Below are 17,666 nucleotides of genomic sequence, written 5' to 3'. Positions count from 1 at the left end.
CAGATGGACAAGGCTCCGGGTTGCAGGGATGCTTTCTCTCCATCACCTCGTTTTCCCTTTCCATCCCTACTACTACCTCTGCCTGGCCTTCTGGGGCCCCATGCCCTTCTGCTCTGCCTAGCTCTTTTGCCTAACTTCCAGAAGACTCCCTTTTCAGTCTGCAATCCCCCAAGTCACAGACCTTAGCAGGAGCAAAGAGCCTGCAGACCCCACGAGCCTAAGAGCTTCCAGAAAGACTGGATATGTGCGTACACCACCCCTCCCCAAAAGAATGTCCACCACAGATGCCTACGCTGTTGGTAGTCCCCTCCAGGTGGACTTGGGGTGGAGGAGTTAGGGCAGGCTTTAATTCTATAATCCCTTCAGCAAATATTGAAGCCACCTGGCTAGGCCCTGTGCTAAGCTATGGGACACCAAAGGTGGCCAAAACAACACACCCCTAGCCCTCTTGGGTTTTAAGGCTTGGCGGGGGAGATAAAATCAAATTGGTACTGACCTCCAGGGCAGAGGCCTTAGGCCTACCCCTCCCATCCCCTCTCCTGCCTGACATATGAAATATTAACTGGAGGAGTGAAAAATATATACAAAAATATTCTTGCCAATTACAATACAGGCTATAAAGAAGTATGGGGAGCTATGAGGACTTAAGGCGGGGAGAAGGGAAGAGAAAAAGCAAGGTCCTATATAGACTTTGAGGGTCAATGATAACCTCTATGAGGAAGTGAGGCATGAACTACGATTTTTTTTCTTGTGTTTTCTAAAGTTGCTACAATGAACATGTATTCTTTGCATGATTTATTTAAAAAGGAAACTGTGTATCATCGTGATAAATGAAAAACCCAAATCATCTATCATACCCAGGCAGAACCATCAAAATAAATGCAATGAGGGTAACAGTATGGCTGGTGCCTTGTGGCCAAGGCAGAAGGCTCTGAGCCTGAGGCCTGCTCCCTGTGTTAGCAAAGAAGAGTCCCAAGAGGGGTTAGAGACACAGCCGAGCCCAGCTGCCCCTTGGGTTCATCAGAGGGACTAAAAGGGAGTGGGCTCCTCATTCTGGGGTCAGCATGATTGGAGGGTTCCTGGATGCAGCCACTCAGGAAAAGCCCAGACAGGTAGATGGATGTGTAGCAAGTAAGATGTCACTGGTGTCATGCGGTGGAGGAACAAAGTGTGGCAGGCGTGGAGGTGGGTGTGACCATCTCCATCCGGCCTCACAGGCGGCCTGACTTTGTACCTAAGCTTTAAAGGCTGAGCAGGGAGAGTTTGCCAGAAGGGAGCAAGGCAAGGAGAGCCTCAGGCAGAGGAAGCAATGTGTACATAGTATGTGAAAGGGCCCCCGAGGAGAAATGGGTTCGAATTATCAAATATCATCAGAGGGTGGAGATGACGTGGACGCATCTTCTCTTTCAGTACAAGGAATACTTGTCTAACAATGGAGGGGGCCGCCTTGGTGACCTGTCACTGAATTACTTGAACAGAGGCTGCAGAGCAACTAATCGGTGGCATGGTAGAGGGTGTTTGGCAATCAAGCCACAGGAAGCCAGGACCCCTGGACGGGGAAGGGCTGGCCCTCCTGGTCTAGGGTGGGAGTCCTCCCCAAATCTTTGGTGTTTCTGGCCACTTTTAGAAAATGAGGAAGGGCTGAGCTGCAGCCTCCTTTTGTGGGTCTAGGCATTTCCAAGAGGCTTTTCCATCACTAGGTGACTCCAGGAGCATGCTCTCACCCCTGACTGGGAGAGATGGGAGATGAATGTCCCCCCCCCCCCGGCTATGAGAATCAGTGCGGTGACTCACTGGGAATGCAGCTTCAAGACCCCCCACCCCAGCTAAGGTGACCAGCTCATTCCCGTTTACTCCAGACTTTCCCAGTTTGGGCACTGAAGGTCCCCTGACTGGGATGGTTGGTCATCCTAATCATCGCCCTTTCCCTCTCTCCAGGACACACACCCACTCCATTCCAGTTCCTTGCTTAACTAACCCCATTTGCCCTGCTTGAAGTAGTAAGGCAGGAGGCTGTCGGTGGCACTCAGGGACATGCAATGCCAGTTAACTGAGCACCTGGTTTGAATCCTGCCCCATGGACCATGTAGTCTAGGCAGCAAACCAAATGGATATTGGGCAACAATTCCACAAATAAGGAGTTACATCATTAGACTGCTTCCAATTACTATGGAATAAATTACCCCCAAATTTAGCAGCTTGAAACAATAAACATTTATTGGCTCATATGGTTCCAAATGGGTCAGGAATTCAGGACCAAGTGGTTGGCGGGGTTGGTTCTGGCTCAGGGTCTCCAACAGCACTGCAGTCAAGATGGTGGCTTGGACTGTGGTCACCTGACGGCCTGACAGAGCCTGTAGGATCTGCTTCCAATGTGGGTCACTCACATACCTGGCAAGTCAGCGCTGGCTGTTGGCTGGGGCCTCAGTTCCTTGCCATGTGAGCTTCTCAGGCTCTGCTCTGCGTGTCTGTGTCTACATCACACGGCAGGTGGCCTCCCCCAGAGCAAGTGATACGAGAGAGTGTATGGTGCAACCTTCAAGGACTTTTATGAATTAGCCTTGGAAGTCACACTCTGTCATTTCTGCATAGCCCATTGTTTCCACAAGTCAGCCCTGCTCAGTGTGGGAGGGAGCATTTCAAGGGTGTGAACACCAACATGCGAGCGCCTTGGAGGCTGGCTACCATGACTAGGTTTTGCGCTAGACCCAACTTAATTATTGGGATTGGACTCAGCCATCTTCTGTGAGCAGGCCTCCCCAGCATCACTGTCTTCTGTCCTAGGATCTCTCCCTGCCCCTCCTCTCTGAGGTCCCTTCTTACCCACCCACCACTGAGTCTGTGACATCTCTTTCTCCTGAACCTGACATCTCTTTCTCCTCCCCTCTCTGCAGGGAGCTGACCCACTTCTTCTCCTTCCTTCCTCCTTTCCCAAAGCTTCCCTCATGGAATCCACCTTCAGAACTCATTGCTAAAACCTACTGCCCAATCTGTGAAATGAAATGAGAGGCCGGGGACAAAGACAGATGGGTAGAGCCAGGCGAAGAGGAGCAGGCAGGTTCATAAGTGTGAAATATGGACAAACCTGCCATCATCTATTCCCTGGGACAAATAGATCATCACCGGATGGGCTGCAGAAGGGCAAAGAGACAAATTACCCAGCTGTGGAAGTGTCACCCGCTCCTTATTGATGGGCTTTCATGCTCGGGCCCAACTGCTCTCGGAGAATTACATCCTCCAGGTCCTGTGAGACCCCAAACAGGAGCGACAGGGACAAGAAAGCTTTAGGTCTCAGCTGGGGCGTGAACCACACTGCCAAGCCCCAGCCTTCCTGTAGTACGCATCATATACAGATAGGAGTTATGTGACTTTGACACAATGCCACATACAAACATTACAAAGTGCCACTCCATGTAGAAATTGGAAATCATACAAATGCCAGAAAAAGAAAACTTGTTTTGTTTTGGTTTTGTTTGAAGAAAACATCTTAATTAAAAAGAAAACAACAAAGATATTAACTCGTTAAATATTTTGTGGGGGAGGGTGGGGAGGTAATTAGGTGTATTTATTGAATTTCTTTTAAATGGAGGTACTGGGGATTGAAATCAGGACCTCATGCGTGTTAAGCATGTGCTCTACCACTGAGCTAATCCCCCTGCCCTTTAACTCACTAAATATTGAACAATTTCAAAGCCATTGGGATGGAATGAATTTTAAGTTGTGTTTATGCTGCTGCCACAAGGAGGCACCACTACAGCTGGGAAATGACCACATTTTGCATCATCAAGCAAATCACTGTTGTTAGTGTGCTTTGGATTCTAGCAACTGCTTTTTGTTGAGTCACTGTTATTATAAATCACTTAAAAAAGCTGAGGGGTGGGAGGTATAGTTCAGTGGGAGAGCATGTGCTTGACATGCATGAAGTCCTGGGTTCATCTCCCCAGTGCCTCGGTTAAGATGAAACCAGAAAGAAAGAAAGACCGAAAGGAAAGAAAGACCGAACGAAGAAAGAATGAAAGAAAGGAACGAAATGAATAACAGTAACTGAAAGAAAAGAAAGCACGGAAGTATAAGGACAGAACTTCAGATAGGAACGATCTCCCTCACCTCTCCATGCCCACCTCGAAGAAAAAAACGAAAGAAAAAGAAAAGCTATAACATCTACTTACAAAATAGAGATACTAAAATCTCACAAAATAGAGATACTGAAAACCACACCCCCAAATCAATACTTTGGGATGGATATTGGACATGATAAAACACCACAAAAAAGACAAACACGTCTGTGACAATGGTGCTGTAAATTTAAGGGAATGCCCCCGGATAGAGATAACACTGCAAAGATACAAAGCAACCTCAAAAGCAAAAATATGGTAAGATGGTTACAGATTTATGGGCTGTGTGAGTGCATTTCATTGCCGACTTCACATTCATTCCTATGGGCAAAAATGGATCACGGAACACAAAGTTTTGAATCATGTGAAGTTTACAGAAGGCATCCTTCCTGAAAAATGTGACTTCCCTGGACCTCCCCAGCTACTCTGGCATAAATATGGTCCCTGGAGCCCACTCCTGGGAGGGGGATGTTATGGGTTGAACTGTGTCCTGTGAAATAATAAAAAATATTTATTTAGTCTCTGCCCCCAGTTCCTGTCACAGAGCTCCTAAAACTCTTGGAATTTCCTAAGTGATAAAAGCACCAGGACCCTCTTTTTGTTCAAATATTTGGTCTTTGCCCCTGGTTCCTGACACAGAGCTCCTAAATCCCTTGGAATTTCCTGGGTGATGGGGACATCTTTTGCTCTAATGAGGCATGCTTGATGGGCTTCTGGATGGGGGCTGGTTACCAGAAAGATTAAGCCATCCTTAGGAGTTTGGCTCTTTTAGCCCCATTCCCCATCCTCCTGGAAGGGGAGAGAGGCTGGAGATTGAGTTTATGGTGGGTGATGTCTACATGAAGAGGCCTCCATAAAAACCCCAAAAGTATGGGGTTCAGAGAGCTTCCAGGCTGGTGAACACATCCACATGCTTGGAAAGCGGTGTATCCCAATGCTGTAGGAGCAGACACTCCTGCTCCCTGGACCATCCCAGACCTCATCCTCTGTATCTCTGCATCTGGCTGTTCCTTTGTATCCTTTAGTAAATTAAAAACTGTTTAACCTTAAGTGTTGCCTTGAGTTCTGTGAGCCATTCTAGCAAATTATCAAACCCAAGGAGGTCATAGGACCCCTGGTTAATAACCAGTCTAGAGGTTCAGATTACAACCTGGACTTCCAATTGGGGTCTGAAGCCCATGGCGAGGGTTGGGGCAGTCCTGTGGGACTGAGCCCTTAACCTGTAGGGTCTGCACTAACTCTAGTAGGTGTCAGACTTGAACTACTATAGGACATGCAGCTGGTGTCCCAGCGAATTGCTTGGTGTAGAAAACCACACGTTACATGTCCGAAGTACTGTGAGTGTGAGAGTAAAGGCGAAACACAGGAATGTTTTCCCCACGTGTCCCCTAAAAAAGATACTGAGGTCCTAAGCCCGGCACCTGAGAATGTGACCTTATTTGGAAATAGGGTCTTTACAGAGGTGATCAAGTTAAAATGAGGTCGTTAGGGTGGGATTGGTGTGCTTATGAAAAGAGGAAACTCGGACACAGACAGACAAGCACAGAGGGAAGAGGATGTGAAAAGATGCAGGGAGAACGCCAGGGGAGGGTTAGAGGGATGCAGCTGCAAGCCAAGGAACACCTGGGGATTCCAGAAGCTGCACAAGGCATGGAAAGGTCCTCCCCTACGGGTCACAGAGGCAGCAGGGCCCTGCTGACACCTTGATCTCGGACCTCCAGCCTCCCAAGCTGTGAGACAATATATTTCTGCTGTTCTGAGCCACCCAGTTTGTGTAATTTTGTTACTGCAGCCTTGGAAACTAATCCAGGATGTCAGCTTGAGACTCAAAAGTATCTACCGTGGTAAGGAGCACAGAAACTGCAGAAAATTGCCAATTAGGCATAAGCATGAATTTTAGGCCAGAAAACAGTCATTTTTCAGGGCCTGCAGTAGACAAGTCCCCTTAGAAGTCGCAACATGCTGTCCTTGGAAGACCAGGGCCCAGAGCTAGAGACCTGGGTTAGGATCCAGGTTCTGTCTCTATTAGGCTGTGTGGTTGCTGGCCAGTCACTTAGCTTTGGGTACCTCAGTTTTCTTAACTGTTAAATGGGCATTATAACCTACTGAATTGCTGGAGTCCTGCTCCAGAAGGTCCAGGGAAACCCCAGGGAGAAACGGCGTCAGCGGGGAAATAAGAGAACCAGCCAAGTTCTGTCAGTCTGTAGGCGGCTCTACATGGCCTTTTTTTTTTTATTGCGGTATATATACAATCAGTTTTAGACAGGTGATTATACATTGTGGCCAAGTTGACTCTTACACCTTCATTGTTTACATTGTTGACCTTTTTCCATACCCGGATGTGGTCATGGGCCTTTTTCGACTTGGCTGAACGTCATCACCTTTATGATTTCTTAAATTTTCCTCTTAGCCTTTTACTTAGTTAATCATTACCTTTTAATTTATCTGATTATAAATCCTAACTGAAGACTATTTCATAAAAATAAGCACAAGAAGAAAAGGTCATAAAGGTCCCAGCCAATTGGCGCCTGGAACCCAAACAGTGGGCTGATTATTGTTTCTACTACCTACAAGGAGAGCAGTCTATCCTAAAGATATCTATCTTATGTTTCTTACAGAGCTAGCGGCACACATTGTCTTTCAGGGCTTGAGGCATAACATACCATGGGGGCCTAGATCTTCCGATCTGTTTCCAAGTACTTAATGAATTTTTGAGAACTTTCCGCCCTTTAACAGTTACCCATGTCCATCCATCATTGTCTATGACTCCTGTGTAAGGCAGTATTGTTGTTGTGGGCATAGTAGTAGTGGTGGGTAGCAATTGCATAAATCTACAACCTAATGGAGAATACCACCATCTATTCCCGAACTTCACTGGGCGCCTAATCCATTTTCCTGCTAAATATGTTAAACGAGGTAAAGGAATAATATTATGATGAGAAGGCAACTTTGGCTTGGGCCGCAAGGCTAACTGAATATCTCTCTGGATCCTACTGGGGCAAGATTGCCATAAGACACATCTTATCTCTGCTTTCTTTATAGATCTTAGTGGTTGTGGAACTGACTTGAGTTCTGGGACTGGCCTTTAAGGGGGTATACGTGGTACTATCCTCCGAAGGGGTATTTGTGATTAATTCATTGAAATTTCCATTGCTTGAATTGTCCTGCACAGTCATCATCATAGCCCCTATTATTTCCCCAGATGGGGAGTCATCCTGTACAATTTTTTTTAAAAGCCCATGTATCCCCAAAATATCCCCAATCCAATTATAGGCACTATAAACAACAGAAGGAAATGCCAGTATTTTCCAGAGTGACGACTGCTTTGCAATCCGCATGGCCACTTTGCCCCGACTTTGTCAAGGGGCATCGACATTGATGGAATGGCTCCCTGGCACTGAATCACACACACACACACACACACACACACACACATGCACAAAGAAAACCAACCTACCTAATCATGAGAATTAAATGAGAATGCAAGTGTATGAAAATGAGCACTTAGTTAAAGCTCCATTCCTGTGTGCTCTTAGGCTTTGCTATTTGCAATCCCATTTCTTAGTCTTTCCATTTTGGGGGGGGGTGTAATTTGGTTTGTTTGTTTATTTATTTATTTATATGGAGGTACTGGGAATTGAACCCAGGACCTCATGCATGCTAAGCATATGCTCTACCACTGAGCTATATGCCATCTGTGTCTCCTCATTTTAAGTGATGATGATATGGAGGTCCAGAGATGGTAAAAACCTTTTCAAGGTTACACAGCACCTTAGACATAGAAGGTGCTCAATAAATATTCATTCCTTTTTAAGAGGGGCTCTTCCACCTGTCATATCATGTATTATTATGCCCACTTTTACAAAAGAGGTAACTGAGGCTCAGGGAAGATGCTAAGTTATGCCCAAAGTCACAGAAAAGTCGAAATTCCTACTCAGCTCTGCCTGCCTCCAACACTGCAAGTGACAGTCTGGGGCAAGTTCAAAGACCTTCAGTCCCCGGCCTGAAGGGAAGAGGGCAGGTACCAGTGATTCCTAAAGCCGTGTGGGTTCTACCTCACTGTTATTCAGGTAGCAGCTGTTACCTGCAGTTCTTTCATCCAGGCTGTGTTTAAGTTGCGCCTTGGAGAATCCTGGCCATGGCCTCAGAAGTCTTAGGTCCCAGGTCGCCTGGGTCAGATGATGTTTAATGAGTCAAGTCACCTCCCCGAGCCTCAGGCTGCAGACAGGCCAGAACCTCTGTTTGTTGATTTCCATCTTCACTCTATTTCAAAAACAATGTGGTGCAGCTTACAAAAACACATCTAGAGCATCAGTCCAATCATGAGGAAACAGAAGACAAATCTGAATCGAGAGACATTCGGCAGATACTTGGCCATACTTCTTTCTAAGTGTCAAGGCCATAAAACACAAGGGGAGACTGAGAAACCAGGACAGACTGCAGGAGACTAAAGAGAAATAATGAAATGTCATGTGCGGTCCTGGATAGGATCTTGGAACAGAGAAAGGACATTCATGGAAAAACTGGTGAAATTTGAATAAGATCTTCAGTTAACAGTAGTGTATCAATGTTAATCTTTTTTAAAAATATATTTTTATTGAAGTATATATATTCAGCTTACAATGTTAGATTCAATGTTACTTTCTTAACTGATAATTCTACAAAGATTAAGTAAGATGCTAACATTAGGGGAAGCTGAGTGAGGGACATACAGAGACTATTATCTTTTGCAACCTTTAAGTCTAATGCTAGCTAAAATAAAAAATTAAAATATTGTGTGTGTAAAAAATCACTTTGTTATATAAAATGATCTAAGAAAAAAAAAACAAACAAAAACTTTTAAGTAAAGGGTCCAGAACTGTGTAAAAAGAAACACAGCTAGTGCAACAAATAGTGAGTGGGGAAAAAGTTACTGTGAAGTGAGGAATAAAAGTAGGAAAAGTAAGGTGGAAGGTATAGCTCAGTGGTAGAGCACATGTTTAGCAGGCATGAGGTTCTGGGTTCAATCCCCAGTATTCTCATTAAAAAAAAAACAAACTTCTTTTTTAAAGAGAAGGAAAAATAAGATCAAGCCAAAGATAAGGCAAAGCCTGGGACAATTTCTAGAGGCCGAATTCATACTTGGCTCTGAGCTTCCGAACAGCAAACTCCAAAAAAGAAACAACATTAGTTACATGATCCACAACGTGTGTTTTAGGTACTCAACAGCTGAGTTACAGGGACTGAGAGTAAAACGCCCATGAATGCTGTGCTCCACCCCCTTCTTCACAACACACTTAACTGGTCTGATACAACTCTCTTCATACACAGCAAGCAACAGCACCCAACACAAGCCTGAGAAGAAATGCTGCCGTGTAAATGCTGCAACTATTCCTGAAAAAAGAATTATGGGATATATGCTCCAAAGCTGCCCATTCCCATAGTTTGTATTGCATAGGTCACACAATCACACACACATATATATACACGTCTGTGTGTATATATATATATATATATGCACATGCAAAGAATATATTAAGATGACAATGAAGTCTAGTCACAGAGCAATTTACAGGCTCAGTATATTTTTTACACTTTGCTTGAAAGAAAATTTCAATATTTTACAGTCTTAAAAAAAATTGGGGGGGGTAATTATGTTTATTTATGTATGTATTTATTTTAATTTTTTAAACAGAGGTACTGATGTTTAACAGCATCCTTGACCTTCACCCATCAAGGAGACAAGGGCACCCCCTGGTTGTGACAAGCAAAAAAAAAAAAATCTGTAGACACTGCCAAATGCCCTCCTGGAGGGAAGGGAGCTTACTTTGAGAACCACTGATCTTCTGGAAGAATGAAGGAATGAAATATAAGTCAGGCAAGATCTGGACTAAAACAGTCCTGGACACAAACTGCAACTTTGCCAATTATGATGTAGGGTACATTACCTAATTTCAGCCTTATCCAGTTTCCCCATGTATATGGATATATATCGACCAAATAGGGTTTTGATAAAGATGAAAAGAAGTAAAGCTTGCAAAACACTTTGCAGAGTACCTTAGATGGTCAGCACTTATTATATGGTAGTTACCAACACTGTTCTCATAGTTGAGACTCTAAGTATTTCCTCAAGTCCTTCATTTATTCATGCAACAAATATTTATTAACTGGTGTCTGTGTGCCGGGTCTTTCTTAATGAGATCTACCTAAATTTTTCCTTCTCAAACCCGTATCTGGTACATACTATCAACTCCTCTATTCATCCTTTGTGAATGGCACTTTTAATGCCAGCATAATGTTCCATTGCATCTATTTTGATGCCTGGCCCAGGCCTCCCTTCTGAGATCCAGATCCATACATCTACCTGGATGTCCCCCTAGGAAAGCTAAATTCAGCATGTTTGGCCAGTTAGCCTAGTGCCAAACACCTACTGTAAGCCTTCCATAAAAAGGAGCTATTACTGGCCATCAGTGTCATTTTTAGTGCCTGCTGTCTGAACTACCTCCTTTTGCGACTCAGTGGGTTCCCAGAGTCACTTTCTATCAGCGGTCCGGGCCCTGGGTTAAAGCCTTGATTTGTTGTCCCTGTGGGGAGCCCATAGGAGAATCTAGCCTGGTTTTCCCACCTGCAGGGAAGAACTGAAGCAACAGAAACAAAGACACTCCCACGCTAAGCCCACAGTGCCCTATACCATCATTTTGGTGAGGAGAATCTGCCAGCAAAAGGCAGGACGTAAAAGTTCCCCCACGGCGGCCTGGCAGCCTCGCTGAGTGTGCCATCAAATGATTCTTGGGGCCTGGCTGGTGTTTCTCCAGCTCCGCAGGGGCCCACGGGGAAGAGCTAATTTATGCGATTAGTACAGTTATAGCAACAGTGTCTGCTGAGCGCTCCAGAACTGTAGTTCAGGGACTTGGGCTGTAAGAGGGCGGAGCAATTTAGAAACCACCACCAGGGAAGCAGAGCAGAGTCGGGGTAATAGCAGCAGCCTTTCTTTGGGTGGGACAGACCTGGGTCGAGTTCCAGCTTTGCCTCTAACTAGGTGTGTGATGTCCAGCAAGTTGCTCCCTCCGGCTGAACTTCTGTTTCTGCATCTGTAGAGTGGGGCTGATGCTAATGATAGTCAACACTTGTGGAAAATTTCTTGTTCAACTTGTTCTTATATGCTCAATAATTAAGTTATTTAAAAAAAAATACACAAAATTATACTCCTCCACCTCACAGACACCCATTATAACCCTCGATGACACTAAAAAAATAAATACACTCTTATGACCCGAAATTAGAAATCACACATAAAATACAAAATGAAAAATGCTTTCATTTTCCAGTTTTTTCAATCCACAAAAAGAGCAATTTCAACCTAGTATCTGCCAGCCACCGTTCTAAAGTTTTACAAGTATTAACTCGCTTAAATTCCTCAACAACCCCATGAGGTAAGTACAAATATTACTCCCATCCCCTTGGTAATAATTAGAATTTCTCCTAAAGAGAAGCAGAAGTACTTGGGGGAGAATGCCGCTTACCTAAGCGGCCGCCACAAGTGGTTGGAAAGTTTGAGACACAAAGTACACGTAAGTAATTAAGTGTTGAACAGAATTATCCGTCAGGTGTCCGAAACACAATCCCCAAGGGCGACACACTCGGTGCGGACTTGGTCCGAAGGGTAGTCCTTCGTTGTACCGGGACCAGCCTCTCTACGTGTTTTCCCGAGAAAGGCGCGCCGGGCTCCGCCATGTCAACCAGTCTTGCTAGGGTAGGCGTACCCCTACAAACAAAAGCATTCAGAGTGACTGCCAGCTCAGCCACTCAACGCCGAGCCAAGTCCCGCGCCTCCAATTAGATCTAAACTTCCAATTGGTGAAGTGATTCTGAAGAAGGTGGGACAGATTGGGGAAAGTCCCGTCTCCCTCGGAGTTCTCAGCCAATTGCGGGGTCTGGGCGGCAGCTGCCGGGTTCGGTTGCGCCGTGTGTAGTGATCGAGGGGCCTGAGGGCGGGGCGGGGAGCAGGCCGGGGGCTGCGGGGAGGGCACGCTTCCCGTGGGCGCGCGGAGCGAGGACGGTGACAGCCACGCGCGCACGTGCGCGCCCGGCTGCAGCGCAGCCCCGAGACCTCCGTTGGCAGCTGAGAGGCAAGCGGGGTCTGGGCCGCCGCCGTCTAGGGGCCCCGTCCCCGGGTGTCCCCGGCGTGCCCGGCCCGAGTCCCGGAGAGCCGGGCCGTGCCCGCCCCGTCGGGCCCCGATCGCAATCGCTTCCCGCGGCCGTCAGGGCGCGCCCCCCAACTACCCTTTCCGTTCCCAGGGCAGGGTCCTCGCGGCCCATGCTGGCCGCTGGGGGCCCGCGCCGCTCAGACAGCTCCAGGGCCGGCCGGCCGGCCACCATGGTGGCCCTGAGGCCTGTGCGGCTTCTCCAGGGAGGCTAAAAGGTCCAGAACGCAGGCCTCGGGGCGCGAGGGTCCCGGGCCTGAGCCCCGCGCCGCGACATGGCCGGGGCCATCGCTTCCCGAATGAGCTTCAGCTCGCTCAAAAGGAAGCAGCCTAAGACGTTCACCGTGCGGATTGTCACCATGGACGCGGAGATGGAGTTCAATTGCGAGGTAACCGGCCGGCGGCCCCGACGGGCTGCGGCGAAGGGGAGCCCGGCGGGATCGACCCCTGGTGCGGGTCCCGCACCCACTCGGCGCCCTTGCCGCGGTGACAGTCGAGGTGGAAGCTTCGGGATTCTGTTTATATCATGTGTCGGCCAAGATAGAGACGGCCAGAACCAGAAGGGGCCATCTAGGCCCAGATCCTCATGTTAAGGACCGTCTCTGCTTTTTTAAACAGGGCTTTTGGGTTTGGAAGCTCTTCCTGAAGGTTTTCATTCATTGTTACTGCAAGAGACCGAAAGCATCTGTGGTAGCGAATTCTAGTTTTCAGTGTCAAGCTTAAACTCCAGCTCTGTAGAGTTTTAACTTTATTAGGTAATATTATGTATCCCAGGTATTAAAAGTTTGCATCTCGGTTTGTTGGAAAGGCTGTGGTACTTGTCCCCCTTTTTTACAGCTTATATTTTCTGGGAAAAGTTCTTTGAGGAGAGATGGTGTCTCAAACTTTCTATACAGTTTTTATCATGATGATAACAGTTATCATTTATTGAATAATTCCTTAGTGTCAGACATTCATACATGTAATTCTCAGAACAGCTCAAGGAGGGAGGGAGGTACCCCAAACTATATATCTAGTAAGTGGTGAAGGTATGTTTGTTTTTTCCTAAGTGGAGGTACTGGGGATTGAACCCAGCACCTCCTGCATGCTAAGCATGTGCTCTACCACTGAGCTGTGCCCACCCCCTATGGAAGAAGGGTTTTGATTCCAGATCTTGGACGATACAATACTGCCTCCCAAGTAATTTAAGTCTTTTCTACTTAAAGTGTGGCCTGTGGACCAGTAGCATTCGCAGTGTTACCTAAGTCAGGAGTTGCCAAACTTTCTCTGTAAAGGGCCACATAGTAAATATTTTCAGCTTTGCAGGCCTTAGGGTCTCAGTTGCAGCTACTGGACTTTCAGCTCTACGCTGAAGCACAAAAACAGCCTTAGACAGTATCAACTTCCGGCATGACAGGGTGAGGAACTCCACTAATCTGGTCCCCTGTAAACTGGTAAAACTTATTTAAAAAACAAAACAAAACAATTTAAACCCTCTGGAAATAGTCCTATGGGCAAACAAACATCAAGAAACATGTACCAAAAAAAAAAAAAACAACTATAAAAATTGGTAAGAAAGGCGAGAGTTTGTAGTATTTGAACCAAGACCAATACCACCCTACCTGCTCTCAGCTCTGCAAGGTGGAGGTTCTGCTCTGGACAGCTGTAACCAAGTACACAGGGCTTCCTCTCCCCCAAGCTCCCAGTCAGACTGCTTCCCGGGAGGAGCATGACTTGAGGGCTTTTCCTGCCCAAGGCTACTTGCTGTTGAGGCTAAATCCTGGGTGAGTGAAACTGAAAGATGGGGCTTCCTTCTTCCACCCAACTTCGGCTTATGGAATAGGAGCTGTACTCTGGGCATGGCTCACCAAGAGTACTGGGGTCCCAATTGCTTTATCTCCACCCTCAGTTTGTGAGATCGTGTTTCTAGCTAGAAGAAACAAACTGAGAAGACCTTAGGCTAGTGTGTCTCCCCCTCCCCCACTTCTACCCAGGGTTCAGAGATTTTGCCTGGAGGGAGAAGCAGGCTTTAAAACCCTTAGCTCCTAATCTCTTCGCAAAAGCAGTGACTTCATTTGCAAGAATGTGAAGAACTTTATGCCTAAGGGTACTCTCAAGGAAGGTGGAGGTTTTGGTGAAAGGCAGTTGTGTGGAGGTTTGTGGATTTAATGAAGATACGGTTTAGACTGCAGGGAGAGAGTCTGGGAACAAGACAGCTGGGAAGAGCCCTCCTGGGGTCAGAACAAGTACCAAACATTGATCTCAGAAACTGTTCCCCTCAAAAGAGCCACTTTTGAGTGGATTACTTTGTAGAGCAAGTTATACCCCAGGGCATTGTAGAAAATAATAGGTAGAGTTTAACAGTTGGGTGTGATCAGGGAAAGAGAGGAAGAGTCCCACTGAGACTATTGTCATCCAGGGTGGCTGTGGGCAAACCCAAAGACTCCCTGAGGAACATAATAGGCCTTAACCCTATGTGAGGGAAATAGATTTCACTAAAACAATCCAGCCACTAAACAAGCAAATAACAATAACAAATAAGCCTTGGAAGGCAGGATGGGGACCAGTCCCTAGAGTTGCTATAAATATGTTCACAGAACTTAAGGAGAGCATGATTACATCGTTTTTAAATTAATCTCTTCTTTTTTGCAGAGGGGAGGTAATTTGGTTTATTTATTTACTTATTTGGTTTTTCAATGGAGGTACTGGGGATTGAATCCAGGTCCTCATGCATGCCAAGCATGCGCTCTACCACTTGAGCTATGCCCTCCTCAAGAGCATGATTAAAGAAGTAAAGGAAGGTATAATGATATTTTTGCATCAACTGGAGAATATCAATAAATAGGACTTATAAAAAAGAAGCAAATTAAAATTCTGGAGTTGGAAAATACAATAACTGATATAAAAAGTTCACTAGAGGGGTTCAAGGTGGATTCCAACTGGCAGAAGAAAGAATTAGTGTACTTAAAGATAGACTGTTAAGAGATTATGCAAGCTAAAGACGAGAGAGAAAAAGAATGAAGAATTAAGAAAAATATACAGAGCCTCAGAGAAGTGAGGATCATTCAGTGTACCAATGTATGTGTAATGGGACTACTAGAAGGAGAGGAGAGAGAGAAAATGTTTTTTTAAAAAAATGACTGAAGCTTCCTAGATTAATCAGAAACAGTAACCTGTATATCCAAGAAGCTCAATGAATTCCAAGGAGGATAAACACAAAGAGATTCACAAGCAGACACATCATACTGAAAATGCTGAAAGTCAGACAAGGAGAAAATCTTGAAAGCAGCAAGGGAAAAATGACTTGGCACTTACAAGGGAACCCCAGTAAGATTAACGGCTAACTTCTCAGAAGAAACTGTGGAGGCCAGAGCCTGAGGGATAACATTGCAAGTGCTCAAAGGAAAAACTTGTCAACTAAGAATCCTGTATCCAACACAGGTGGATATAAGTGAAAAGGACATTTCAAAAATAAAGTTGAAATAAGGACTTTACCAGATAAACAAAAGCAGAGAATTTGTTGTTTAAAGACCCACTTTACAAGAAATACTAAAGGAAGTTCTTTAGGCTTAAAGAAGCAAGTGACCCCAGATAATAATTCAAATCCCCATTAAAAAAAACCAAAGAGCAACAGTATTTATACATTTATACTGTCTTTTATTATTATATATTTTCCTCCTTTCTTCTTTTAACTGAGTTAAAATGCAATTATATAAAATAATATGTATGTAATATACTGTTGGGCCTATACCATCAGGATGTAATATATGCGTAATATACTTGCCAATATCAGCACAAGGGAAATGGGTGAGAACAAAGCTGTAATGCGCTAAGGAAATGACTTCGGATGGTAAAGTAATAACTATAACAATGCATTGTTTGGTGTGTAACTTTAATCGATGTAATATATAATAACTATAATACTACAAGAAAAGGGAAGGAATAGAGCTATATTAAGAATAACATTTTTATATATTACTTGAATTAAGCTAGCATAAATCTAAAGCTGATTCTGATAAGTCAGGATTACATGGTAGACTCTAGAGTAACCACTTTAAAAAGAATCTTTAATAATATGGTGGAAAAAAATCATTAAAGAAATTTAAATGCTTCATTAGAAAATACTCAATGCAAATTAAATACTGAAGGGGGACTAAAGAAATAAAAAAGGCATGAAATACATAGAAAACAAAAAATAAAATGGCAGTTGTATACCAAATAATTAGATAACTTAAATGAAATGGACAAATTCCTAGAAAGACACCAACTACCAAAATTGACTCAAGAAGAAAGAGACGATCTGAATAGACATATAAGTGAAGAGAGTAAATTTGCAATAAAAATACTACCCACAGTGAAAAACCCAGGTTCCACTTGCTAGAAGCCTAGATGGTTTCACTACTGAATTCTATCAAATATGTCAAGAGCAATAAATACTAATTCTTCACAAACTTTTCCAAAAAAAATAGAAGAGGAAGGACTACTTCCCAACTCAATTTTATGAGGCCATCCTTACACTGGTACCAAAACAAGACAAAGATAACACAAGAAAACAGAGACCAGTATCTCTTATGAATATGAAAGCAAAAATCCTTTAAAATGTTAGGAATCCGCAACATATAAAAAAGAAAAAACAAACCGTACACCATAACCAATTGGGATTTATTCCAGGAATTCAAGGGTGGTTTTAACATCCAAAAATCAATATAATACATCAATAGAATAAAAAGCAAAAATTACATGATCATCTCAATTGATGCAGAAAAAACACTTGACAAAATCCAACAGCATTTCATGAAAAAAACCCTCAAAAAAAAAAAAAATAGAAGGGAACTTCTTCAACCTGATAAAGAGCATCTGCGAAAAGCCCAATATCACAGTTAATGGTGAAAGACTGGATGTTTACCTTCTAAGATCAGGAACAAGACAAGGATGTCCACTCTCACCATTTCTACTCAACACTGTGCTGGAGGTTCTAGCCAGGACAATTAGACAAGAAATGAAGGCATCTATGTTAGAAAGGAAGATGTAAAACTACCTCTCTTTACACATAATATGATCTTGTAGACAGATTTTAAAGAATCTGCTAAACTGTTAGAACTAATAAACGAGTTTAGCAAGGTTGCAGGATATAAGATCAATATTCAAAAATTAATTGTCATTCTATATGCCTGCAATGAACAGTCTGAAAATGAAATTAAGTTAATTCTAGTTACAATAGCATCAAAAGTACAAAATACTTAGGAGTAAATTTAACAAAAGAAGTGCAAAACTTAGACTCTGGAAAATTATAAAACATTTTTGAAAGATACTAAAGATGATCTAAATAAATGGAAAAACATTCCTTGTTCATGGATCATAAGACTTAACATTGTTAAGAAACAGTATT

General features: G+C 44.2%; 1 protein-coding gene and 1 long non-coding RNA gene across 8 annotated transcripts in view; one reads left to right on the top strand and one right to left on the bottom strand.

The window, feature by feature from the left end:
• Window positions 1-6,329: 6,329 nt before the first annotated feature.
• On the bottom strand, window positions 6,330-11,831 carry LOC116660947. Of its 2 annotated transcripts, none has more exons than XR_004316652.1 (2): window positions 11,102-11,831; window positions 6,330-8,378 (listed from the first exon to the last, which is right to left on the bottom strand). It is a non-coding gene; the product is annotated as an uncharacterized LOC116660947 (long non-coding RNA). The 2 variants fall into 2 exon arrangements; XR_004316653.1 differs by having other exon boundaries at window positions 11,618-11,831.
• A 232-nt stretch (window positions 11,832-12,063) lies between these two features.
• The window catches only part of NF2 (neurofibromin 2), a 78,099-nt gene continuing 72,496 nt past the window's right edge, over window positions 12,064-17,666 (top strand). For 4 of the 6 annotated variants that reach the window (XR_004316651.1, XR_004316650.1, XM_006178718.3 and 1 more), the window contains exon 1: window positions 12,065-12,687. Coding sequence is in view for 3 of the 6 variants with exons in the window: in XM_006178718.3 (XP_006178780.1) it covers window positions 12,574-12,687 (114 nt within the window). In the remaining 3 variants the exon portion in view is untranslated. Of the gene's footprint in view, window positions 12,688-17,666 lie in introns of all 6 variants that reach the window. The other 2 variants (XM_032471633.1, XM_032471632.1) reach the window with 2 other exon arrangements.

The sequence above is a fragment of the Camelus ferus genome, chromosome 32, assembly GCF_009834535.1.
Source record: "Camelus ferus isolate YT-003-E chromosome 32, BCGSAC_Cfer_1.0, whole genome shotgun sequence".
NCBI lineage: Eukaryota > Metazoa > Chordata > Mammalia > Artiodactyla > Camelidae > Camelus > Camelus ferus.
The sequence above is the reverse complement of the archived record's forward strand: the minus strand, read 5'-3'. Positions and strand labels throughout refer to the sequence as shown.